General features: G+C 42.1%; 1 protein-coding gene and 1 non-coding gene across 3 annotated transcripts; both read left to right on the top strand.

Moving 5' to 3' along the window:
- Positions 1-157: 157 nt before the first annotated feature.
- HAUS6 (HAUS augmin like complex subunit 6) lies at positions 158-23,961 on the top strand. 2 transcript variants are annotated; one of them, XM_032676090.1, is made up of 16 exons: positions 158-317; positions 1,315-1,410; positions 2,145-2,217; positions 3,209-3,341; positions 3,907-4,054; positions 7,458-7,523; positions 7,643-7,694; positions 7,897-8,064; positions 8,625-8,806; positions 10,137-10,266; positions 10,794-10,887; positions 12,596-12,686; positions 15,842-15,905; positions 16,576-16,761; positions 17,196-17,331; positions 23,360-23,961. In XM_032676090.1, exons 1-16 carry the CDS (start codon positions 223-225, stop codon positions 23,371-23,373), a joined length of 1,728 nt encoding a protein of 575 aa, XP_032531981.1. In that variant the 5' UTR covers positions 158-222; the 3' UTR covers positions 23,374-23,961. The 2 variants fall into 2 exon arrangements, with proteins under 2 accessions (XP_032531981.1, XP_032531980.1); XM_032676089.1 differs by lacking the exon at positions 23,360-23,961 and adding an exon at positions 17,629-17,827.
- On the top strand, positions 14,922-15,052 carry LOC116781271. Its single transcript, XR_004354838.1, has one exon.
- Positions 23,962-25,715: the final 1,754 nt, after the last annotated feature.

Raw genomic sequence — 25,715 nt, 5'->3', positions numbered from 1 at the left:
TTCCGTGTTAAATTTCGCCGTCCGATCACAAACCCATTTCAACCGGAAGAGGCCGCTGGCGGTTTCCTCGGCGTCTGGACTACATCTCCCGTGAGGCAGCGCGGCCGCCCCGCCTCGCTTTGGGGAGAGCGGTCTCGCGAGGGCGGGCCGGTGCGGGGCTGTTTTTGGCGGGCTGCGGCGCGAGGTGCGGGTGCCCGCGCGGTCCGAGCGCCCGGGGCAGCCATGGCCCACGTCTGGGAGAAGGATCACTTCTGGCTCTACTTGCTGGCCCTGGGCTTCGACCCGAACAAATGCCCCAAGGACGTGAACGTGGGACGGTCAGTGCGAGGGAGCGCCGGGGGAGGGCGAGGCGGTGGCTCTTCCACCCGGGAGCGCTCGGCTGGAGCGGGGCGGGGGCGTTTCACCGTAGCCACCGAGGGTCCCGATGCCCCTGGCAATATGTAGCGCAGGGTAAAAGCCCGCAGTGCCACCGCGGTCCGTGTTACCTCTGTCCGAAGAAATGAACCCCAGGAATGATAAGAGCTGCTCCCCTGCACAGTCCCGTAGGGAAGGCGAGGCGAGCGGCTCCCTAGCGCGTGTTTTCAAAACTGGCCTTGAAAGATAACGCTCTCACCGGAATTATTTCGTAGAATAATAGCACGTCAAGGAGTTGGAAGATCGCCCCCTCGCTCACGGGCAGGGGGACACCTCCCAGTAGACCAGATTGTTCGAGGCCTTGAACGCCGCCGGGGATGGGGCCACCTGCTCTGGTACCTCACCACCCACACAATAAAGAATTTCTTTTTAATATTGTACCTAAATTTCCTCTCTTTCAAGTTTTACCCGTTACTCCTTGTCCTGCTACTGCAGTTCCTTATGAAGAGTCCCTCTCTGGCTTTCCCATAGGACCAATCCAGATACTGTAACCTCCTCTTCTCCAGGCTGAACAGCCCAACTCTCTCTGCCTTCATAGGGGAAGTGCTCCAGTTCCCTTATCAACTTCATGGCCCTAATCTGGACTTGTTCCAACAGTTCCGTGTCCTTCTTATGTTGGGGGCAGCAAAACTGAATGCAGTACTCCAGGTGGAGTCTCAGAAGAGCAAAGGAGGAGAATCACCTCCTTCGACTTGCTGGCCATGCTTTTGATGCAGCCCTGGATTTCACCTCTGTTAAATAGGGTGGACGATGTATACTTTTACACACAAGTAACAAAGTATTCAATGTGTAATTTGTAATGCTTTAATATAGCCTAATGTTTTGTAATCTTTAATGGCCAGTAAAAATGCTCTATTAATTTGTCACCATAACTGCTTCTGATGTTCATTTGTGTATTAGGAACATGTTTGATAAACCAAACCCCAAAGCGTTTGCTGTCGTTGCCCTCTTCTTGTTTACTAAGCTGGATAAGGACCGTGCACAAGAAACTTTTCGGTAAGTGTTTGGCTTGTGAGGTTATTTACAGCTCTGCTCTTAATTAAGAATATATTTATACACTTGCTGGAGGGAGGGAAGTGGTCACTTGGGGAATACTGTGGAAGAAGAGCATAGAGTCAGAATATTTGTTTCCTTTTCATCGCTACTCTGTATCACAACATGGGAATAATTAAAGTTGTGTCTGATAGTATCTGTAACTTGGTGACAAAGTTTATAACTGATATAAACTTAATAGCTGCAAAGTAATCTATCTTTTCCATTCATAGTACTGACCAAACAAAGAGTAACATTTCCCATTTATGGATTACTGCCAGGATCTTTAGCATGGCAAGAACCCTATGTTCATTAAACTGTTTTCCTCTTATAGCTGAGCTGTTTTAGCTTATGCATCTGAAGACATGGCAGGAGGAAGGCTAGTGATATGAAAATGGTCAGTTATGACCCCTTTTTTGTTCTTCTTCTTCCCTTACCCGAAGTTAGAAAGAGCTGCAAACAAATCTGTCTCTGAAAGAGTCTGTAGTTAACTTATGGAAAGAAAACATTCTCATTTAACAAACTTTTAGCTATTCTTGGTCTAGGATATGCGTCCCTCATTTGCTGGCTCCTCCAGTAGGCATAAAAAGAAATCTTTGTCTTAGTCTTGTTTTTATAGTGGTTAATTAGGTATCTGGATATTTGAACATGTTTTGAATTTATTTTCTTTTTTTCACTCATCCTTTTTAAATGGAAAGGAATTATGTGTTGGGAATGGAAGCCAATCTTCAATTTAGGAAGCAGTGCTGTAACTGGCTAGGAGAAATTTCAGTAAGTATCATGATGAGTGGAAGTTGATGCTGTGCTGGTTTCTGCGACCTCATTTTTTTTTTTGAGAAAACTCCTTTAAATCAGAGTTTTAAATAAGGATTTTTATCAAAGAATTCAGTTTTACTTTGTGTGTTCTTTCACATAGTTTATTTTGGACTTCTTTGAAGAAAAAACTGTGGCATTGTGGAATTTAGATGACAGGGACCTAATCTTAGGTCTTAAAACTTCTGTGGCTTGCTTCTGGGTAACGGTATTTAATTAAACATAAGTCTAGAGAGTTCCTTAGCTCTGGGTGAGAATAACTTCCTTCAGCTTGAGAGGTGTTTGTTTAAGTTGCCTGGGAATGTGTTTATTATTGTGAAAGCTGTTTCACATGCATGAAAAACTTTAATATTAGTCTTTCCTTGTATATAGGAAAAGGGACTAAAATTTAAGGCAAGCTTTTTAAAAAGATAAATCAAAACTGATTGCTTCAGGTATCATTGGTTATTATGTTACCTTCTTATGCTGCCTTTGTTTTAATAATTGTTCTGGAAATTACATCTTTATATACTGCAAAACTTTCGATTTTTTAGTAATAATGGACAAAGTGTAAGCCAGGAATGCAGTATCTTTGAATATGGTAAAACTGCATTAATTAATAACTTGAGTGGAAAATACGAAAGAAAACTTTAATGTATTTTCAAAGATAGGGATTACCAATTAGGAAGGCACCGATTTCTCACATTTATCCAACACTAAGTTCAGTCTTTGCATTGAAGCTGTCTTGTGTACAGAACTAGGGGTGGTGGTAGGAATACTGAAAAAAGCTTTGTTCTCTTCTGCTGACTAGAGAAAGTGTCAGCTGTGGTAGCAAAGTCATTTAGCTTTGGATCAGGCTTGCTAGCAAGTAGTCTGTAGTGTTTTGGTACTCAGCTACGTGTTTGATAGCTGTTGTTTATGCTTTATTTCTTAGATTACATCTGTGTTTAAAATAATTTAACTTTTCTAGCATCCAGGGCAAAGCCGTCTTCCAAAGATTACGCCTTCATCACTGCTTTCTCCTGCTGGTCCTAAATTTGTTCACTTAGTCTACTGGTTTGCAAGATATGTAATGATTGAGGACATGAAAAAGTTCTCTGTAGGTAAGTTGTAATGAAAGAATAAAAATGCTTTGTTTGTTGTGTTTGCACATCTGTCGGTCTTTAATGTATGACAAGAGCTGTAAGTAGTTCTGAGTTGGCTGCTCAGTTCAGTCTTTCACAGCGTCCTGTGCACTTGTGTAGAGCTACTGCTGATAGAACAATGCTGATAGTTTTGCTCTCTGTTGCTTTATGGGTCTTGTTCCAAGGCTCATCTATGCAATGCTCTTCACCACTGACTGCACAAGCAATGATTTGGTCCAAAAGTACTGGCTCGCTATACCATATTCTTCCTCAGAACTTGATGAATTCTGAAGCATCAGACCTGTCTATTCTAGGCATCTTGTATTGTTTTGATAACCTAAAGAAAAAGGAAGAGAATGAGGGAATGAAGATATATACAACAGAAAAAAAAGTGGCAAAAAAGGCAGTACATTGCCTGCTCTATTTCAGTCCAGGTAAAACGAGCATCTTGATTTGTGAACATTTCAGTTCCAACTAGGTAGATTAAGAAGCTATCCATTTGCTAAAAGTGAATGATGTCATCCAAACATTAACTTCTGTTTAGGCACTTGTATACCTTTTGCTGAAGCTGTAACGTTGAGACCTGAGGACATGTACATTGCAAAAGCAAGACATAGAGTTGGATACAATAAACTGCTGCAAATTCTTCAAAAGGAAGACATTGTTATTCAAGAATATGGGAAAAAAGCACAGTAAGTAATGCATTTAAAGAAATTTAGTCTTTTCATAAAAGCTGACTTATGCGTGTGTGTTTTTGAAGGGATTTGAGGAGGCTACATCTGCTTTACCTCACAAGTTCTCCCATATTTTCCCCCTTTACATCTTCTAATTGACAGCTCTACTGTTTGTAGATCTTTTGTGAAGTATAATAGTCTAAAAGAAATTAGTTCTTCATTTAGGAGGTGCTGTATTTTGGAAGATATGAATAGTAGGGCATTAAAATGACCAGGGAATTCTGCATGTATAGCACACTATGATTTCTTAACTTTTGAAGGGTCATATCTTTAAAATATAACTGTCTCAGGATGAAACATTTGGCTTTGCTTAGTCATTGTGAGACATATTTTGTTTACAGGAACCTTAATTATTTCACCAAAAGTATGCTATTTATTACTCTTTTTTATGGAAGACCTGGAACTTTCTGTGCAGGCACAGACTTATGTATCAATGGAATTTAAAGGATCCGTATGGGATAGTTTGTGACTGGAGCACTGTCATGGACAGTTGCGAGCTGTTCAGTAAGTGGCAGCAAAGGGCGATGAGTTGCACTATAGGTAAAAGAGCAGTGACAGTGCATGTAGTATAGCTCCACATAAGAGGACTAATCATGTTTCATGGCTTTGGATCAAGATCCGAGGGTTTAGCATCCAGGCAGACCTCATGGTGGGTATCAGCTGGCCTTGATTCTTACAGAGGACTTCAGTTTACCCTGGTATTTGCTGGGAAAGCATTTCAGTGATGCATTAGCAATGTGGGAAGTGGGAGTGCCTAGAGGATGACTTTGTAATGCAATCACAGTGTTCCATATAGGATTGGTGCTCTTTTGAACCCACTGCATATAAGTAAGAGAAACTTCTCTGGAGACATTACAGGACTTTTATGGCCACTGTAGCTAAGACTGTAGAACTTAAGATCCTAAGGAAAGTGAGGAAGTTGAGTGGAAAACTAATAACAATGGATTTATAAATTGAGTGAATTTCCACTAGCCCAGGGAACTGCTAGAAGGCATCTTGTGGAAAGCAGAAAGGCTCAAGAGTGATATTTTCAGAGATCCTTGATGAAGTTTACGCATGGTCCCTCACCTTAAGTAGAAAAAGAAGCAGGTGTAACAAGGAACCAACCAGATTAGGGCAGTGAGCCTGTGGTAGAGTTCAGAAACCAGAGTAGCAGGATATGGAATATAGAAAAGGGAACTGACTCCCAGACACGAATACAGAAGTGTTTCTCAAGTGTGCAGTGAGGTAACTATGAGAGCCAAAGTTCACCTAAAGCTTCAAGAACCCGATAAAAGCCTGAAAAAAGAATCACGTAGGTATGTTATTAGGAAGTGGAAGTATATGGTGGATTTAGGTCTGCCTCTGAACGAAATGATAAGTTGAAAGTTTTATAGGCTAAAGTACTGTGTGCTTTGCCTCGGTGTGCGTGGCTAAGGTCAGTAGCCCAGTCTCTTCTCCAAGAAGCAATGGTGAAAGAAGCAACGAAACACTGATAGAAGAAGAGGGTGCAGCGAAGGTTTCACTCCTACCTAATGGAACGCATCCAAGCATGCAGGGATACTTACCTGGCATCCTTTCAGAACAGCTAAAGGGATGAGCCCAAAGGGTGATAGTGCCTCAAAGTTGTAACTGGTGTAGCTGTCCTTGAGTGGAGTTCTTCTATGGCTAATACTGTGTCTTCCTAAGGGATATAGATGACAAGATTGAATGCAAACTGGCCAAACTTGCAGAAGGTGTCAAACTGTGAGGAAAGGAGACACATTGCAATGAGGAGGCATTACATAGAGAGACTTTGCTGCGTTTGTAGACCTGCACAACAAAAATTGTGTGAGATTTAACAGAGGCTCGTGTGACTTCCTACACCTGGGATGAAGTAGTTCCCAACAGCAGCACAGGCTTGTGGATGATTGTCTGGGAAGTAGCTCTGCTAAGAACTGGAGGTGAGAGTAGTGTGGGGCCATAAGCTGAGCATGAGTCAGCAGAGTGCCCTGGTTAGCCAAGAAGATCAGCAGCGTGCTATGCTGTATGGAAAAGATGTGGTCAGGATGTGGTGAAAATTGTATTGTGCATCACTTGTTTTTCTTGTTTTATTCCTCTCTCTCTTTCTGCTTTACATCTCTGTTGTTACAATATTTTACTTTATTTCAGTTATTAAATTGTTCTTAGCTCACAAGTTTTACCCTTTTTTAGATGCTCCCTATCCTGCTGGGACTGGGGAAGTGGGGAGGGAATGAGCAGCTGTGTGATACTTAGTTGCTGGCTGGGGTTGGCAATTTTAACGCCACACCTGGAATACTATGTTAAGTTTTGATTGCCCCATCGAGGGGAGAGTGAAAGATGGGAGAGATACTAGCAGAGGACCACGGTGTTTAGAGGGTTGGAGAACTTGACACATGAGTAAAAGCTGCAGAAGCTTGGTTTGTTTAGCCTGAAAAAGGCAGTGCTCAGGGAGATTAATCACAATTTCAGTATCTAAAAAGTAGTTGTAAAGAAGATGGAGGTACTCTCTTAACAAGGATGTATGGTGACAGGACAAGGCAACAGGCACAAGGTACGTAGGGGAAAACTCCATCTGGATTTAAAAAAAGTCTCATACGAGAACAATTAAACATTGAAAAAGGTTGCCCAGAGAAATGGAATCTCCATTCCTGGAAATATTCAAGACTTGGCTTGACAAGGCCATGAGTAACATAACTAAAGGCTCTGCTTTCAATGGAAGGGTCAGCAATACAATTTCCAGATATCAAACTCTCATGAACTTGTCTGATTTCTATAATTCTGTATTTCCTGCAACCTTGCTTGGGAAACATTACTGCTATTGCATAATGATATCCTTCAAAAATGCAGTTCTCCATAGTTTTTTTTCATTCTTGACAAGGGATCACAACTCTGAAGATCCTTGCAAATTCAGCGTGATTAGGCACCTAGTGTTTCTGAAAATCAGACCACTGTTTTTACATGCTTAAAAAGTCAATAAAAACACTTCAGCAAAAGAACTTAAGTGGTCCAGCTGCTTGTACTCCCATATTCTGTTCTCTGGTCTTGAAACTGAGGTATGTGGTACAATTGATGAATATGTTTGGAGGTTTATGTTGATAATGTACATTTCTAGTAATTTCATTATCGTTGTTGGGTCTAATAGAAACCATTCTGTTGAGACAGAATGTTGATTGCTTAATTTATATATATCTTAGTGGCTTTCCTGACACTAATTCTACACAAAGTCATGGTAAGGAAGTTTTGTTAACCTTTTTTTTTTTTTTTTTTTACATTATTCCACAACTATCTCAGTATGCAGATTTTGAAAGAATGAGCAAGATTAGTTAGTGGCTGCAAGTAATTCTGATAAACCTGTGGTAACTGTTAACTTTCTTCCTAGGGTTTTAGTTAAAGAAATAGAAGAGACAGAGTCTGAATATGCAGCTGTGCAGATACAGTCTTTGAGGTAAATGTTTTTCCTTGTAAGTTAGGATATATAAAATTGTTTAGTTGCTCAGTTTTATGAAATAGGAACTGTAATTTCATTATGGTCCACTTGAACTTTTGTTTTACATGTGCATATAGGGTGAAACAAAATGACCAAAACAAAAGTGACACAGTTGAGAGAATTGAAAAGGTGAGGATTTTGTTTCTGCTGTGACAGTGTATTGTATTTCTTCTAACGTTTCTGCAACACCTGCTCTCAGATACTTTTATTTCCCCTTGTCTACCTCTGATTATGCTGGCCCCTTCATCTGCCTTTATGCTGTTTTGATACTCTGTCATTATAGATATTATGGCAAACATTTTAACATAGCATTTTTGTGTTGCCCATTAAGGTCCGCAGTATGTGGACACTTATAATGGAAATGCTTACATCTCTGGAAAAGGATAAGGAAGTTGTGGATTCTATACTTGAAAATTGTGCACATCAGTGCATTTTAGATGGAACTGATGTTGTTTTGAGCGTTCCACGGTTGCTGGCTCACAGAATTGAAAATGATGAAGTAAGTAGTTTTTGTTCTTCTTGCTAAATTTCTAGTCCCCAGGGGTGCAATTAGATACCTTAAAAAATAAATACTTCATGAATTATAAGAGATGATTGCTAAAGGATGCATAAAATACATAGTCTGTATGCAAAAACTTGTTAGGATTATAATGCTCTTTTGTATTTGTTATGTTTAACCCATTAACTTTTTTGGTTCAGTAACTACATTGATAAGTAGTACTTGACTTGGTTAGTACTTGACTATTTTGTTGTTTAGACATTAAAACTAGGTTGACTGGTTTAACTATTGCTTTAACTTTTGCTTTTGTTTCCAGTGTGTAGTATATGGTATTGTTCAGTTACGTCATTGATGTTGTTTGTGTCACAGCTTTTGGGATAGTGATTAAATGGAATACCTCATTGGTTGAAGTTTCCTTGGTTCATATTGGTTTAGTGTAGAATGCGTTATTTGACAAATGAAACAATCAGGAACTGAATCAATCTGTTCTTACTGCAAAAGACATAACTTTCTGATATTGGTACTGTTCATTAATTTTTTCTTGCTTGCTAAACTTCAAGAGTTTTACAGAAAATATATATGAAGATGGAAAATTGAAGTTCTTAGCAGTCATGCACGTGTTAAATGAAACCTTGAGGATGTTGAGAAATGAACACTGTCAGTCTGAATTAAAAGAACTTCACAGGATTGAGAACATGGTTAAATCTTGCAATAAATTATTACAGAATTTGAACACAAAGAGGTAATTGTTGGCAAATTTTCTCTGGTCCCGTGTTCTTAAATCTTAGGATCATGTCTAACTACCATGGAGACTTTTCTAGAAAAATGTTACTTATAGGAAAGACATTTGGTTGAGTCATTTTCCTTTGCCTCTGGGAAATTAATGTTTGATTATTTATATAAGTTTTAATTGAGACTCTTCTCTAAGTAACTTCAGCTTTCTGTCTTGGCTTCATTAATATTCTAGGCTTTTTTCCTGGGAACCTCATTTGCTAGCTGATCTGATTTTTACTTTTTTTTTTTCTTGTTATGTTAATAGGTTCTGAGATTTTTAAAACTTCTACCTGAACCTAGCTTAGGGAAGTTTAAAGAGTGTATCTCATTTGTGTATGTATTTAAATATAGTTCTTCTAATTCTGGTGCAAAAACATAAGGATACCTAGCAGCCAGTTTTTTGGTTGTTGTGCTGGTTTAAAGGTAAACTGGCAGGAGAAATGAACTCAAAAGAGATTATAAGTCAAGAGTTACAATTTAATAACAATAATACAATTATATGGACAAACAATTGGTTTTAACCCACAAAACCCAGATGTATAAGCCAGCACCCTGGGGCATGAACAGAATGGTGTTTGTTGGCCCCTGTGCTGAGCCCCACGTGGTCCCCCTGAGTCCAAAGTAAGAGGGGAGGAAAACCTGTTGGTGAGAGTGCTGGTTGCAATCTGGTCAAGGGTGGTGGTTGCAGTCCAGTCGAGGTTCTGATCCTCCTCTGGATCCGATGAGTAGGGCCCAGAAGTCCCACAACCCCAAAATGATATACACTCTGGTTTGAGTGGGAATGCCCAGTACCTCCCCCAGGGCAGGGAGTTCCACAGTGGGTGATTGTGAGTCGTGAGATATTTTTGGAATCCTTGGTGGCCTGTTAGCAGACATGACCCCTCATGCTGGGTGTGGAGGTGCTAATGACTCCCTGGAGGGGAGTCATTCGTGTGAGGATAGGAACATCCTCCTATCTCACAGGCTTCTTAACACCCAGCTTATAGCCTCAGGGGTCAGGTGTACTCTGGGCAGCTGCTGCAAATGGTCTATTGATAACAGTTCCTGGGAAATGACATAGAGGGTGTAGAATACACAGTTTGGGTTACACCTAAACAGTGATGAACTGCTCCTGGCTGCTCTAACTAGCACAGTTGTGAATTTCAGTTAGTTCTTAGTACAGGCACAAATGCATGAATAAGTTCATACATATGACAGGTTTTGCAGAATAAGGAGAACACATAATACTGTACAACTTTATGCAGAATTGTTATCTCCACAAACAGATATGTTACCATTTTCATGCTTATATGTTGCAGGCTAGAAAGAGAGCATCAACATTGTGTGTCAGTGTGTGAATCTATTTCCAGAAAAGAGGAAGACTGGGAAATGAAGTGGAAAACATTTCTTGGCCATCATCCTTTTAATTCAATCTTTAAAGAGGATCTAGTAAGTAGTGTTCAGTTTATCTGATTCTGGGGAAGAGAAGGTGAGGGAGGATGTAGATCTACACTTAAGCTTTATATGTGAGGCTGGGGCATTACATAGTGCAGAATAGCTGATTATGCTTTATGAAGTCTTTCTAAAAGAGAATACATTTGACTTGATGACAGCTGTTTTCATTTGAGATGGGGGAATGGAACCATCTTGTCAAGATAGTAGATCAGTGTAAGAGTGAAGTGATTGGTTTTGGTTTTGTCTCTGTTCATCCCCCTGTGGAAGTTGAGCATTTGTGTGCTCTCAGTCTGAGTTCTGTTTTTCCCTTCTAGAGTGGTGTGCTTGATGAATGAACAAAAATTTCCATTCTGACACTCAAAGTTTGTACCCTTGCCTGGCTACCCAGCAGAGAGAGAAGCTTCATGTTGAGTCTGAGAGCTGATTTGCAGAAAAGCTGTTGTAAATAACTATCTGTTAATTGCTGTTGATAAGCAGATTTTTTCAGCCTCCTTGTGTAACCTTTTCCTTCATTTTGAAAGGAACCTAGTTCAACAACTTCGCCACCCCAGTCTCCTAGTCTTCCAGAAGAAGATAAAGACAGTGACCTTCATCAATATCTAACATCAATTTCAGGTGGGTGACCAGGAGAAGCTTCTTTTTCTTCTCCCCCACTGCCACAATTGTTAAAAGTTACTTGGAGTCAAAAAGGCTCCCTGCCTGTGTTTGGAGATATTCTATAGTAGTCTGTGGTAATCTAGTTCTGAATGACTCTTCGTCACAATTTTTCAGCCTTGTCCTGCCTGGGAGATCCTCTGAAATTTGGCAAAAACCCAGTGCTGAGCTGTTTGATATTTTGTTGTTCTTGTACAAATGATGTTGAGACAGATTTATGTGTACAAAGGTTCATGGGTTCTAGAAAATACATTCAGTAAAGATATTGGGTTGAAGGAGTAGTAAGAAAGAGAGAAAGAAGATAAAACTTCCCCACTGGTCACATAGGAAAAGAAACTGAAGGTGTCCTTGCAGGTAAGTATCTTTCCCTAGTACATTCTGAAATAATTCCATAGTAACTGTGCCATTTGGTTAGGACCTTATTTGGTGCTTCCAGTCATTAGGTTACCAGTGTTGATCAAAGCTCACTTTGATCATGGTTGTTGTACATGTTAATCAGCTGATAGGCTGATTATATTTTACTGGGTAATGCTTCTTGACAAAGTGCTGATGTCCCTAGTGGAGTTAGAAGCTACAAAGCAAGGGGGAAGACTGCTTGAGTCGTGTCACTTGCAGTCCCTCTTAGGAAAAATGGCATAGCAGAGGCATATTGGAATTTAAAGATGCAAAACAATAGCAAGAAGATCCTTTTGGTTACAAAGATGAAAATGCTTCTCCAGCAGTCTGAGGATACGTGGGTATAAGGCTAGAAGCTGCAAAGCAAAGGCCACAGATCTGCAAATGGAAGGAAGGTAGTTTGCCTTAAAAATTTTAAGGATTGTGCAATGATGCTGTGAGCTGGTAATATTCAAAAGCTTGAAACAGACTGTGTCTGTGACATTCTCTCTACTCTGTGGTTAAGATGCTCAATTGGAGAATCCAGCCATTAAGAAAACTTAACTTTCTACCTGTTGATATAGTAATTAACCTCACCTAACCACCTGACGTGAGCTTGGATTTTGGATGTGTTGTTGAGGTGAATGCAACAGGAAATGCCCTTTGTCTTTGCAGAAGCTGAAATTTAGGGTTAGTAGAGAACTAGTGAGATTAAACTTCAGCTTTTCATTAAAGATATGCCAAAATTAGTATTTATTATTCTAGAGGGTCCTTAGCTGAGGTATGTGTACCTCTGATAATGTGCAAAACATTTACTTATAGTGTGCTTTGCCTTGCTTAAACTAAGGCAGCAAAAAGGATGAGAGATATTTATTAATTAATGCAGTTGGGGTAAACATGAGTGGAATTGTGCTTTGTGTAATTGATGTGCCACACAACTGATGCATTTATGGAGAGGTGAGGCCAATAATGATGTGGCTGGGATTGTAGGCTGGAAGAAGGTGGAACATGTGATTGATAATGTAGGGCAGCAGATAGTATCATTCTTCTTGAACATGTGTTCAGGAACAACACAAAGAGCTTGCTACTAGTGGCATCTGTGGCTACAGGTGGTACTTGAGCAAAAGGATTGATAACATTGTCCTGCTTACATATTAATTTATTTTTCTTGAAGCGTTTCATAAAGTCCATTCTGTGAGTAGTCTACAGAAGTGGTCTGAGTCAGTCATGTCACCTGGAAAGCCTGAGCAAAGAAAACGGAAGCAATAATAAAACTTTCTACTTGCTTTTCTAGGTATTTTTGGCTCTCTTAATAAAGAACGTTGTGAGAAAGATGAGGGAGCTTTGGAAACTATGATGGATAAGTCATCATCACCACCAAAATGGTATGCTTAATGAGAAAATGATAAAAAAGCAATGGGGAAAAAAAAGAGAAATTTATTTGCTGGACTTGAATATTTTGCATGTCTTGAACCTTAGTGGAATATTTCAGTAGCCCATTTCTTACATGTCACCACCACCTAATTTAGCAAGATAGGCCTAAAGTAACTGCTGCTTTCTCTGGCTGGTGACTGATTGATCAACTAGTTGCTGCTGAATAGGATGCGTAGCAGCCAAGTTGCAAGGTTTTTATCTCACTTTTTAAATATATTGTTCCAAGCTTTAAGAGGTGGGTGGAGAGAACAGAAAATTTTCTTAGGCTAAACCTCCTCAACAAGACTTTTTTCATGACTCTTCTTGAGAGTTACAATTACGTTGTTCTGTAACTACTCTTACTGTATTACCAGCGAAGGATAGAACACAGAACAATGATATTATAAAATTTTTTGCCTGTTTGTCATTTGCTTAGTCCAGGAATGTTTCATGACCTTTTGAATAATTCTGTATTTCATAATATGAATCCTACACATACTTGAAAGTTTCCTACTAGGAGAGAAAGGGAGTGTCGTGGGTTGAGGTGGCTGGGTTTTTGGTAGCGGAGGGGAGCTACATAGGGTGGCTTCGGTTAGAAGCTGCTAGAAGTTTTCCCCCCAGTGAAGCCAATGATAGCTGGCTACAGGAAGGACTTCCTGCTGCGGGCCAAGTGAGAGCCAATAATTATGCTTCTGTGATAACATATTTAAGAACAATTAAGAACAATGCACAGAAGAATTCCAGCCAGGGGAGAGCTGATTGAAGCTCCTAGGTGGCCCTGCCACCTCCCCCACTGTGGGGGTGGGGGAGTGGGCAGTGGCAGCCTGGCCTGGGCCTCTCAGCACCTAGCCCAGAGCAAGCAGTGGTGCCCCAGCCGAGCTGCCCGTGCTACTCTCGGCAGTGCCGGTCGAGCTGAACAGCAGCCCCTGTGGAGGGGTGGATGGGGCTGGGGCAGCGCACTGTGTGCAGCCAAGCCCATGCTGGAGCAGATGGATGCATGGAAAAAGGCTGTTACCCCCCATGGAAGACCCAGGATGGAGCAGAGTCCTTCAAGAAAGAGACTTGTGACCCGTGAAGAGGAAAATCCACACCACAGCAGGTTGTTCCCGGGTAGGACTCATGGCCCTGTGGGGAATCCACATCGGTACAGCTCACCCTATGAAGGACTGCATCCTATGAAGGACTATTGGGGTGCAGAGGCCCCCCTGCACCCCATGGAGAAGTGATTCTCGGGATGGTAGGTATGGAAGAACTACTGCCTGAGGAGTGGGCGCACCTTGGAGACGTCCATCAGAGACTGTTACCTGTGGGAGGGACCCCACGGAGTAGGGGAACGACTCAGTGCTGTGGCCCCCCATGTAACCTGTGGTGAGGACCATGGTGAAGCAGGCTGTTCCCCTGCAGCCCATGGAAGAGTGACCTATGAGACAGCAGATTTGGAAGAACTGTTGCCCGAGGGGTGGACTTGTCCCCCTGCACTGCTGCGGGGAGAGGAGGGAGAACATGGAAGGAAGGAGGGGTGGGTGGAAAGTGTGTTTAAGACTGTTTTATATCTTGCTCTTTAGATCTTATCCTGTTCGTAATAAATTTTAGTATTAATCCCACCTTGAGTCTATTTTGCCTGTGTGGCCTCTCCCAGCTCAGAGCGACTTCAGTGGGTGCCTAGAATCTGGCCAAGGTCAACCCATGACAGAGGTTAGCAAAGGAAGGTTGTCCTTTATTGGACATATGATTCTTAGACATCAGCAGAAGTAGTTGCATATAAGTCTCAGAGATTGTCAAAGTAGTTAACAGCTAAATTCTGGATTTCTTTCAGTGACTTCATGCGGCATAGATTTTTGTCGTCTTCTGATTCTACAGACAGGTAACAGCAAATGTTAAGATTTTAAGGTGTGCCTAACAAGTGAGGACTGCATTTTTGAGAGCTATGAAATTAGCACTAAACTCCCTAGAAATGTTAAGGCTGAAGTCTTTGGTAGTCAGGGCATTGTTAAATATCAACAAGTTTGTATAGGAACAGACCTGTGCATGCTGGAAGTGATTCAGACAAAGAATACAATATCTAGGAGAAAGAATGATGTCAAGTCTACAGAAGACTTTTCAGTTATCTTTGATTGTAGAATGCCGAAAACTTGTTTACAAAAGTATCGCAAAATCCCCCTTTTCTGTGTAGTAATCAAGGGCAAAGTTTATTAATTTATTAATTTTGGGAGGCTGATACACAAGTAGGGCTAAATCTGCCCTAATTGTCACATTGTTCTCCCTATAGTAAAATTGCTTTCTGATGACCGGGACGAATTGAGGGAAATCGTAACGGACAGATACGGAGCATACAATACGTAACAGCCTTTTAAGATGCCAGGCACCCACTGAAGCTGCTCTCTCACTCTCCCCTCTGCAACCAGACAGAGGAGAGAGAAAAAAAAACAGCTAAGGATTCATGAGTTGAGATAAAAGCTGGGAGAGGTCAGTTACTGATTACCTTCATGGGCAAAACAGACTCAAAGTGAGAAAAGTACTGAAAATTAGTACTAACAGGATAAGAGCAAAAGAGTGAGAAATAAAACGATCTTAAAAAACACCTTCCCCCCTCCTTCATGCATCCACCTGCTCCTGCACGGGCTTCTCCATGGGCTTCAGGTGGGTCTCTGCACCCCAATGGCTCTCCATGGGCTGCAGGGGCACAGCTGCTCCACCATGGTCTGCACCATGGGCCACAGGGGCCTCAGCTCTGGTGCCTGGAGCACCTCCTGCCCCTCCTTCTGCTCTGACCTTAGTGTCCACCTTGTTATTCCCATGTTCTCACTCCGCTCTTCCCTGTCTGGAATTCTTTCTGCGCAACAATCTTCTGTTCTTAAATATGTTATCACAGAGGCGTTACTATCATTCCTGATTGGCTCGGCCTTGGCCAGCGGCAGGAAGCCCATCCTGGAGGCGTCCGGCATTGGCTCCACCGGACAGGGGAAGGTTCTAGCAGCTTCTAACAGAAGCCACCCCTGTAGCCCCCCCTGCTACCAAAACCCAGCAATAGAAACCCACTACAGCTTTCCACAAGTTTAATTTGTCTCTAAAATTTTTGGTGTGGGTTTTTTTTCTTTTTTTACACTCTCTTTCTCTCCCCCTCAAGGATCTCTTCAGTGCTGTTGGAGTTGTTGGAAGCACCTGAAAACAGAGACCTGTTGATCAAAAATGTAATTTTCTACCTGTCAAATAAGTTAAACTTAGGACATGTACTTTTTATATTGATTAAAGTCTAGACTTTGTGGGAGAGGGTTGTGGGATTTTAGTTTTTTTTTTACTGCGGTTGTGTGTTTGGTTGGCTTGGTTTTGTGTGTTGTTTGGTTTTGTTTTGTTTTTTAGCAGTATTCTTACCCATCTGAGTCAGTCCTGTAAAACCATAAATAGGGCAGGAGGAAAGAGGTGCAATGTATGTTACTTCCAGGGTAACATACAGTGTGTGACTGATTCCCTGCTTGCTGAAACAGTCTTTTTGGTGTGAGCTGTGGTCAGACTTCGTTTCTTTAAGTGTGTATAAACTTGAGGGTTAAAAAGTGCTGTAAAATCAACTTGCATGTACAGCGGTCCATTGCACAATTGTTGACTGTACTGTGTTGGAGGTAGTTGCAAATGAGTTGCAAATCGTCTGTGTTGTGTATAACAACCTGTCCTGGTCACTACTTATGTCCTACTTTGAATACAGTTGTAAAAATATTTTGTCTTTAGTTAGAACTCAAGACTGAAATATTTTTATTGATTAAACATTTGGGCCATTGCTTTTTGGAATTCATACAGCAATTTGTTCATGCTAATATTCTAGCACTTGAGTTTACAACTGCTAATAATTCCTGAATCTTCCTCTAGAATTTGCATACAGAAACTTGTGAGGGAAATAAAAAACCTGTGCCTCTGCAAATCCTAAAAAATGGAAAGGAAGAGTTCCTCATTTCAGAAATGCAAGAGAATTCAGGTCAAGATGTTTCCCTGCCAAAGACTCCTGTGGAAAAAGAAGACCTTCTTGAGAAAGCCAGAGATGAACTGGCAGAAGAGGTTAGGAAGTAATTTGTTTGTTTTTAAATAAATGGTCATAAATGGAAAATAAATAGCATTTTTCACTAAAAATTTTCACTAGTTACATTTCATCTGCTAAAGTGTTTTACTTATGTAAATATAGCTCTAGTTTTCATGTTTATGCAGTTCTTGACTAATGTCTTAAATACATTCTGAGCCCACTTTCTTATTTGAAAGACAGATTCATAGATGATGAGAGAACTTAGAGTTGAATTCTGATTTCAGTCCCCTCTTTTCATTTTGTGGGACACTATGGTCATTGTGATCCTAAATAATAAATTATGGAAAAGTTGAGATATTTCAAATTCTCCAGATGATTTGGAGAGTGGGATTTATTTTGAACCATACCTGATAGAAATAAAGAGGTTTCAGTTTTACTTTCTCAGAATTTACCCTTCTCTAACATCCTACAGATTGCAAAGACTGTGATGTCTGAGTCACCTGACAGTGATGAAGAAAAAGGAATGCCATTAGATGATCTCATTAGCTCACTGTGTTTTAACCCATTTATAACAAGGAGAGAAATTCCCCGAACTCCAGAAAATCTGCGTAAGTTTGAAACTGTTTTTATAAGGCTCCTTGATTAGAAACGTGATTAGTCCATTGACATATTGCACAGGAAGAAAAAGTGAATTATTTCAGTAAAGCTGCAAGTTACCTGAATGGTTCACTCTGTAACACAATGCAGTAGGCCTAATAAGATATGAATACTGTGAATTCGATTCAAGAGATTTTGTTTTCCTCTGTAGAATCTTATTTACAGTCAGAAAAAAAGTCCCAAGGTAAGTTCTCCGGAATCTAGTCCTCAAGAGCAGGTGAGAATAAGTCATGGTTTTGAATCTTCAGATTCAAATACGTCTGGAATACAAGAGACTGAGAGAACTGAAGCACAGGAACTAGATCGTACTGCTTCTGTAGAAGATCTGAAGCAGGCTTTGTAAAATGAAGTGAAACTGGCTACATGGGAGTATTGGATGAGACACTTCCAGAATATGATAGCATGGATCTCAGCTTGTCTCCAGGCTTAGAATCTGATTTTGATATCAGTGCAAATGTAACAAGTAATTCAAAAAATAATGGGGATATTGAAAAATCAGACCTACCCCTACAATCCCTGTCCAACTCACACAGAGCACTAAAAAGACTGCATCTGAAAGAGAAGAAGATAATGGAGGTGAGTCTGAAAGCGATAGATCAGTCCTGCACCAGAAGAAAGAAAGAAACATGAATTTTGCAGTCCTGTAGTAGTATTCTCCTTAGATGAAGAATTTATTAAGACACCATTGCCAAAATCTAATGAAAGAAAATACTCCCTGTCATGTTTATTGATACCCTCTGAACAACTGGAGGAAACAGCATCAATGCCACATGAAAGCCTGCTAATGGGTTTCTGTGGCTAGGTTTGTTTGGTAGCAGCAGAAGGCTACAGGGGTGGCTTCTGTTAGAAGCTGCTAGAACCTTCCCCTGTCCGGTGGAGCCAATGCCGGACGCCTCCAGGATGGGCTTCCTGCCGCTGGCCAAGGCCGAGCCAATCAGGAATGATAGTAACGCCTCTGTGATAACATATTTAAGAACAGAAGATTGTTGCGCAGAAAGAATTCCAGACAGGGAAGAGCGGAGTGAGAACATGGGAATAACAAGGTGGACACTAAGGTCAGAGCAGAAGGAGGGGCAGGAGGTGCTCCAGGCACCAGAGCTGAGGCCCCTGTGGCCCATGGTGCAGACCATGGTGGAGCAGCTGTGCCCCTGCAGCCCATGGAGGACCATCGGGGTGCAGAGACCCACCTGAAGCCCATGGAGGAGCCCATGCTGGAGCAGGTGGATGCATGAAGGAGGCTGTGACCCCGTGGGAGGCCCAGGATGGAGCAGGGTCCTGCCAGAGACCTGCAGTCTGTGGAGAGGGAAGCCCATGCTGGAGCAGGTTTTACACGGGTAGGACTTGTGGCCCCTGTGGGGGACCCACATCGGTACAGCTCATCCATGAAGCACTGCACCCCATGGGACAGCAGTTTGGGAAGAACTGCTGCCCGAGGGATGGACTCACGTTGGAGAGGTCCATCAAGGACTGTCTCCCATGGGAGGGACACCATGGGAGCAGGGGAAGGACTCCTCTCCCTGATCAGCGGCAGAAACAACAACTTAGCGGGAACCCCCATTCCTGTCCTCCTGCACTGCTGGGGGGGAGAAGGGAGAACATGGAAGGAGGGAGGGGTAGGGGGAAGGTGTTTTTTAAGATCATTTTATTTCTCACTCTTTTGCTCTTATCCTGTTAGTACTAATTTTAAGTACTGTCCTCACTTTGAGTCTGTTTTGCCCATGAAGGTAATCAGTAACTGACCTCTCCCAGCTTTTATGTCAACTCATGAATCCTTAGCTGGTTTTTTTTCTCTCTCCTCTGTCTGGTTGCAGAGGGGAGAGTGAGAGAGTGGCTTTAGTGGGTATGTGGCAGGGTCAACTTGCTACAACCTACTACATAAGTTGAATAGTAAGTGTCCATGTTATCAACAAGATTTCGTCCATTCTGTCACTAGTTATACTACCATGAATAGTTGAACCCTGCTATGGAAGTGGAGGGAGGTAGATTATTGGCGTGCTTATTCCTCGAGGAAGATGAGACATAAAAGCAAAGTAAACATGCTACCTTTAGTTCTTTCAACATCTTGCAAGTATGAGGAAAAATGCTCATCTGACTTTATGAGGTAATCTGCAGCTATTGAAGAAAAAGCCTTGGGGTGCATTAGCAATGGAGTAATCTGAAGTTAGATTTTGAGAATTCACAAAGTTAGTTGTAAGTTGTGTATTTACTCTGAACAAATATGGCTGTTTAGAAATGTGTTGTAGGTTGTTGAAACTTTTGTGAATTCATTAAGGTGTTAGTAGTCTGAACTGTTCTGCATTCCAGCCTACCTGTCTCCTTATCCTATTTCCAACAGAAGTGTCAAGTCTGTTTAACCAGTAGTGCAGTGTTTAGTTACATGTGAGGTCAATTTTTGAAATGCATTAATAAAAATGAAATGGTAATAGTGATACAAAAGACTTCCATCAAAACAGATGGTGTGCAGAAATGTGATAAGAAAGGCCAGGGCCCCCATGGAATTGAGTTTAGCAAGGGATAACAATGGCTACAAGTACCTCAGCAGCAAAAGCAAGATTAAGGGAAATGTGGGGCTGCTGCTGAATCAGATGCGTAACCTCGTGGTGGAAGACAAAGAGAAGGTGGAATTACTGAATGCCTTCTTTGCCTCAGTCTTTGCTGCTGAAGCCAGCCCTCAGTAAACCCAGATGCTGGAGGTAAGAGAAGAATGCTAGAGAAGGGAAGACTTCCCCTTGGTTTCAGAGGGCTGGGTTAGAGATTGGCGAGGCAGACTTAACACCATAAATCCACAGGCCCTGATGGGATGCTCCCACGGGTGCTGAGGAAGCTGGCAGATGTTGTTGCTAAACCACTCTCCATTATCTTTGAAGAATCATGGAGAACAGGAGAGGTGCCTGAGGAGAAAAGCCAACATTACTTCCCATTCAAAAAGGGCAAAAAGGAGGACCCGGGAAACTACTGGCCAGTCAGCCTCACCTCAGTCCCCAGAAAGGTGATGGAACAGATCATTCTAGAGGTCATCACCAAGCAAGCAGAAGAAAAGAGAGTCATGGAGAGTAGTCAGGATGGATTCATGAAGGGGAAGTCCTGGTTGACCAATCTGATAGCCTTCTGTGATGGCATGGCAGGACAGGTTGATAATGGGAGAGCAGTGGATGTTGTCTACTGTTAAGGAAACTTCTCAATCTGACCATTCATGCGACTCTCTGGCAGTCACACTCCCAATGCCAGAGACTTTCACTGTTGGGACTGAAGCCCCTTCACAGTGGGTGGCTCAGTGAGCCCACAGGTGCTACACTTGACTCCCCCCCACACCACACTCACACAGTCAGACAAGGTTTCCTTACAAGTTTGACCCCGTGTTTCCCTTAGCAGCATCTCAGGTGTCTCATTCCCTAAATGAGACATTTAGGGAATGTCTCATTTCCTAAAGTCATTTATTCCCAGCATAGTAACAGAAACAGTTCAAGCTGGGTACCTCGAAGGAGGACCCCCAATAAAGGAACACCCTGGACTTTTATACCCTCACAGTGTCCCTGCATGTGAGTCTTGCTCTTCTTCATGTCCCTGTGTCCATCCACCTTGCTGTGTCACCAGTCTTCATGTCTTTTATTATCCAAAAGGTCAGCAGTTTCCAGCTCCTACTGTGTCTCTCAGTGTCTGTTCACCTGGCTGGCTGTCACCTATGCTCATGGCCTTTTTTATCCTGAAGTTCAGCAGTTCATGACCTCTTGTCACAGATTCTCGTGCAGAGCTCAATCTGCATCTCTGCGGTTTGCTAGTCCAGCTACCTGGACCATATATATTCCTCAGCACTACCTCGACTTCTGCAAGGCTTTTGACATTGTCTCCCATAACATCCTTGTAGGTAAGCTAAGGAAATGTGGATTAGATGAATGGGCAGGGAGGTGGATGAATAACTGGCTGAATGGCAAAGCTCAAAGGGTTGTGATCAGTGGAGCAGAATCCAGCTGGAGGCCTATAGCCAGTGGTGTTCCCCAGGTACTGAGGAAGTTGATACCGGGTCCAGTCTTATTCAGCTTATTTATCAATGACCTTCATGAAGGGATGGCATGGACTCTCAGCAAGTTTTCAGATGATAGAAAGCTGAGGGGAGTTATGACCTGCCCCTGAAGGCGAGAGTAACTCAAGGTCTTGTTAATAGACCCCTTGGGGTGGATTAGAGTGAAAGACACTGAATGATCAGTGTGGTGTTTGTAGATATATATGTAGGGTTTATTTAGAACAATTTAGTTGCAATGGAAAGCACGTATGTAGCAGTTCTGGTTATTATCTATAGTAATAGGGCAATATGAAAGCACTTAGAAAATGTGTAAGAGAAAAGGAAAGGAAGGAAGAGAAAGAAAGGATAAGAGTAGAAAGATTCATAATCACCACTCATGGATCTACGATGAGACTTGATTGTTGCACTGTTGGTCGAAGTCACAGTCTTGATCCATGGAGGGTGGGGGAAGAAGCCCATGAAACACAAAGTCCTATGGGTTAATATACATTCAGATTAGGTGGGAAAGCCTGGTACCTCTTCTAGGGTGGGGGGGTGGTTTCAGTCCTCTGGTAGAGTCCCTGGAAATGAGTCTGGGGGTGCTTTGGGGGTCTTTGATGGTTTATGACCCCTTCTAAGACATGACAGCTGCCTCTCACGTCAGTGTGGTTAAGCCAGTTATGCTCCATCAGACCTTCCCTGAGGGGAGGTGGGACGGGGAAGTTTTGCAGCTGAGCAGAGTTGGGTAAGGTATAATAATTACCGTGATAGAAGGCACCATCCAACCTTGCAGGGTTTGCCTCTTACTGGCCTCAAAGCCCGGCTTCAGCATAGCACTTCGGCGCCTCCACAGTTGTTTTAAGTCATTAACCATTAGCAGTCCAGTCTCTCATACTGTTACACCTGAAGGCTATGCTGCCATTCAGTGAGACCTTTATAGGCTGGAGAGTCAGGCAGAGAGAAACCTAATGACGTTCAACGAGGCCAAGCGTACGGTCCTTCACCTGGGGCGGAATAACCCCAAGTACCAGTGCAGCTGGGGACTGACCAGTCCCAGAGCAGCTCTGCAGAGAAGGACCTGCGAGTCTTGGTGGATGACAAGTTGACTGAGCCAGCAGTGAGCCCTTACAGCCAGGAGGGCCAATGGTATCCTGGGGTACATTGGGAAGACTGTGGCCAGCAGGCTGAGGGAAGTGATCCTCCTCCTCTACTTGGCCCTGGTGAGGCCACATCTGGAGTGCTGTGTCCAGTTCTGGGCTTCTCAGTACCAGAGAGACATGGAGGTACTGTAGAGGGTCCAGTGGAGGGCCACAATGATGATCAGGGATCTGGAACATCTCTCTGATGAGGAGAGACTGTGGGAGCTGGGCCTGTTTAGTCTGGAGAAGACAGAGGGAATCTCATCAATATGTACAAATCTCTCAAAGAAGATGGTGCCAGACTCATTTCAGTGGTGCCCAGTGACAGGACATGGAGCAGTGGCCATAAACTAAACCACAAGAAGTTCCACTGTAACATGAGGAAGAATTTGTTTACACTGAGGGTGGCAGAGCACTGGAACAGGCTGCCCAGGGAGGCTGTGGAGTCTCCCTCTTTGGAGACATTCAAAACCCACCTGGATGTGTTCCTGTGTCACCTGCTCTAGGTGATCCTGCCTTGGCAGGGATGTTGGACTAGATGATCTCTGGAGGTCCCTTCCAACCCTAACAATCAGGGGATGATGTGATTTAATGGAGTACTAGAAATTTAACACAAGCTGGTCTCAAGGAGTAGGGCGATTTATACTTTGTGCAAAGGCTTGCTGCAGTTTAGCTGTAACTTAAGATTTGGCTGTATTGATAGCAACTGATTGATAGCAACCAAAATTAAAGTACTGTTTCAAATATGTCTTTTTAATATATCCAGAACACTTTCAGAGCAGTATATCTGTCTAGTAATTAAATATTACAGAGTGCAAACTAATATGCTTTGTCTTTCAGATAAGAAGAGTTGAATAAGAAGCTGCGCACAAAGGAACCGTCATCAGGATACAATTTGTAAAGCAGAAGCATAACTATAGTAGCACAATTATGGTTCACTTGACCAAGTATCCTCTCCAGTCATTGCCTGGATGGGGAAGCTGCACTGCTTTCTTTTTTTGGAGACTGTATTCTAGCCTCCTTGTTTAAGAGTGTCAGTTGCCTGCTCTGGTTCTGCTAGTTTCATGTCATCCATGGTGACATTGTATATACCCACATCTTTTTACAGAACTGTGTTTTCTTTTTTAAGCATATTAAAAGTAGCAGATACTAAGTGGCAAAATCCTAGGAAATGGAAGAATGAAATCTCAGATGAGAAATAGTGAATTCTGTGGTGTTTCTGTTTTGCTCCTAATGCACACCCCATAGCCCCCCAGCCCTCAAAACCAACAACTTCAAATTTAACTTGATGCTCTACATTCTATTGCATTCATCTCTCTTCCTGAGAGTTCTGGTCTATATCTCCACAAATTCTGCCTGTTCTCTTCTTCTAAACTTCCACTGGAGTGTTTATTTCTTAAGGTGTATTACTGAATAAATGCTTTACACTAATGTTACAAAAATTTATGACTTGTGATAATGTTAATGCAATTTTATTTTAACATCATCATGGCCAGGCTTCGTGAACGAAGATTTGGGGAGGGCTCTACCCACATTTGTTATGAGTGCGCTGGTGGCTAAAAAGGCCAATACAAGATAGACAAGTCCAGTTGCAAAAGGCACAGCAGAAGGACTCCTTAGGTGGAATATTCTGCAAGACATGATTCTTTCTGCTTTAACAACTCACATATATATATATATATTACATTGTGATGTGAGTAACTGATAATAGAGTAATGAGGTGATGAGGTGAGAATGTAAAAGCTGAGGTTCAAGCAGGTAAACTTCTTATTGTAAAAGTACTAACTCCTACCCTGATATGTTTAGTGCTTGGAAGCATTGTTAAATAAAGTTGTTTTTCTTTTCCAATATGTCTTTCTTCCCAAGCAATTGCATTAGGTTTTACGAAGAATGTCCACCTGTATTTGCCATCTTCCTTATAAGGCAGAAGTTGACAAGCTTTATGAAAAGACATATAGGTGGTTGAGGAAGCTATTATGTCTATAACGTGGCTGTGTACATGTTAACAGATAAGAGGGAAGTGCTGCTTAATAGCCTATTGACATGTTGATCATGGTCAGACTGAATTTGCTGGTCTGCAGATCTGACAATTGACAGGTGGGGGTCAGTCTCTTCTCCCAGGTAACAAGTGACAGGATGAGAGGAAATGGCTTCAGGTTGCACCAGGGAAGGTTTAGGTATTAGGAAAAAATTTTTCATGGTAAGGGTTGTAAAGTATCGGGACAGGCTTCCCAGGGAAGTGGTGAGGTCACTATCCCTGAAAGAGTTCAAAAAGCGTAAGAATATGGCACTCGAGTACATGGTTTAATGGTGGACATAGTATTGGTGCGAGGTTGTTTGTTGGACTTGATGCTGTTAAAGGTCTTTTCCAACCTTAATGTTTCTGTGATACTATTATGACCTTAGCTGTTGGCTGTCTGGAACAGGCCCAGCTGTGTTTTGTGCAGACCTAGGCTCTAGAGCTTGGTGCTGGTGACTTCACAAACGTTGCCCACGTGGCTAGATGAGTTACTAGGATAGCTACATGTAAGGATGTGGATAATACCTTGACCATGGCCTGTCTTAAGAAAAATCAAACTGTAATTTGGGTTACTACTACACTGACAATTCAGGATTAAAAAGTGACAGCTAAGAATTTGAGTTTCCTGTGGACAACTGACCTTGACATTCCAAGTTTTAGGTATGAAAGCAGAATCTTTACTCCTTGCAGCTAAGTGTAACACTCTGGTCTTTGTGTTATAAGTAGTAGCTCACCTGTTCGCTAGTTTGTGTTGGATACTTAGGTAATTTTTGGTTAGGCTTATGTCAGAAGGCCATCATAATTGGATTGAAATTCTGGATTAAATTCTCTTGTAGAGCAATGATCTACTGATTAGCAAGGGGCAGTTGAGAACATCAGGGTGTTACTAGCAGCCACAAATACAACTCTGTATGTATTTCTGTGACTTCTTTAAACCTGGGTATTTGCTGAAGATGAATACAGTGTTCCTAATGTACAGTGTTAAATGTCTTATGATACCTGTCATGAAATACCAGTCAGGAGTTCTTGCCCATTAAGCATTGGAAAGCTAAGTTTCTCATGAACCTCCTAATCAAAAGACTCTTCCATTTAACTTCCTAATAGTATGTAATTTGGGGTTCTGAAGTTAGGTGCACTGAATTATCATTAGCTGAAAAACACAGTGCAAGTACCTTG

The sequence above is a fragment of the Chiroxiphia lanceolata genome, chromosome Z (genome assembly GCF_009829145.1).
Source record: "Chiroxiphia lanceolata isolate bChiLan1 chromosome Z, bChiLan1.pri, whole genome shotgun sequence".
Taxonomy (NCBI): Eukaryota; Metazoa; Chordata; class Aves; order Passeriformes; family Pipridae; genus Chiroxiphia; species Chiroxiphia lanceolata.
The sequence above is the reverse complement of the archived record's forward strand: the minus strand, read 5'-3'. Positions and strand labels throughout refer to the sequence as shown.

Excerpts from the sequence above, each read along its gene's own strand:
- HAUS6 (XM_032676089.1), top strand. The coding sequence starts at position 223 with ATGGCCCACGTCTGGGAGAAGGATCACTTCTGGCTCTACTTGCTGGCC. Across the intron at positions 4,055-7,457 it reads GAATATGGGAAAAAAGCACA|GGTTTTAGTTAAAGAAATAG; the intron begins GTAAGTAATGCA and ends CTTTCTTCCTAG. Across the intron at positions 7,695-7,896 it reads CAGTTGAGAGAATTGAAAAG|GTCCGCAGTATGTGGACACT; the intron begins GTGAGGATTTTG and ends TTGCCCATTAAG.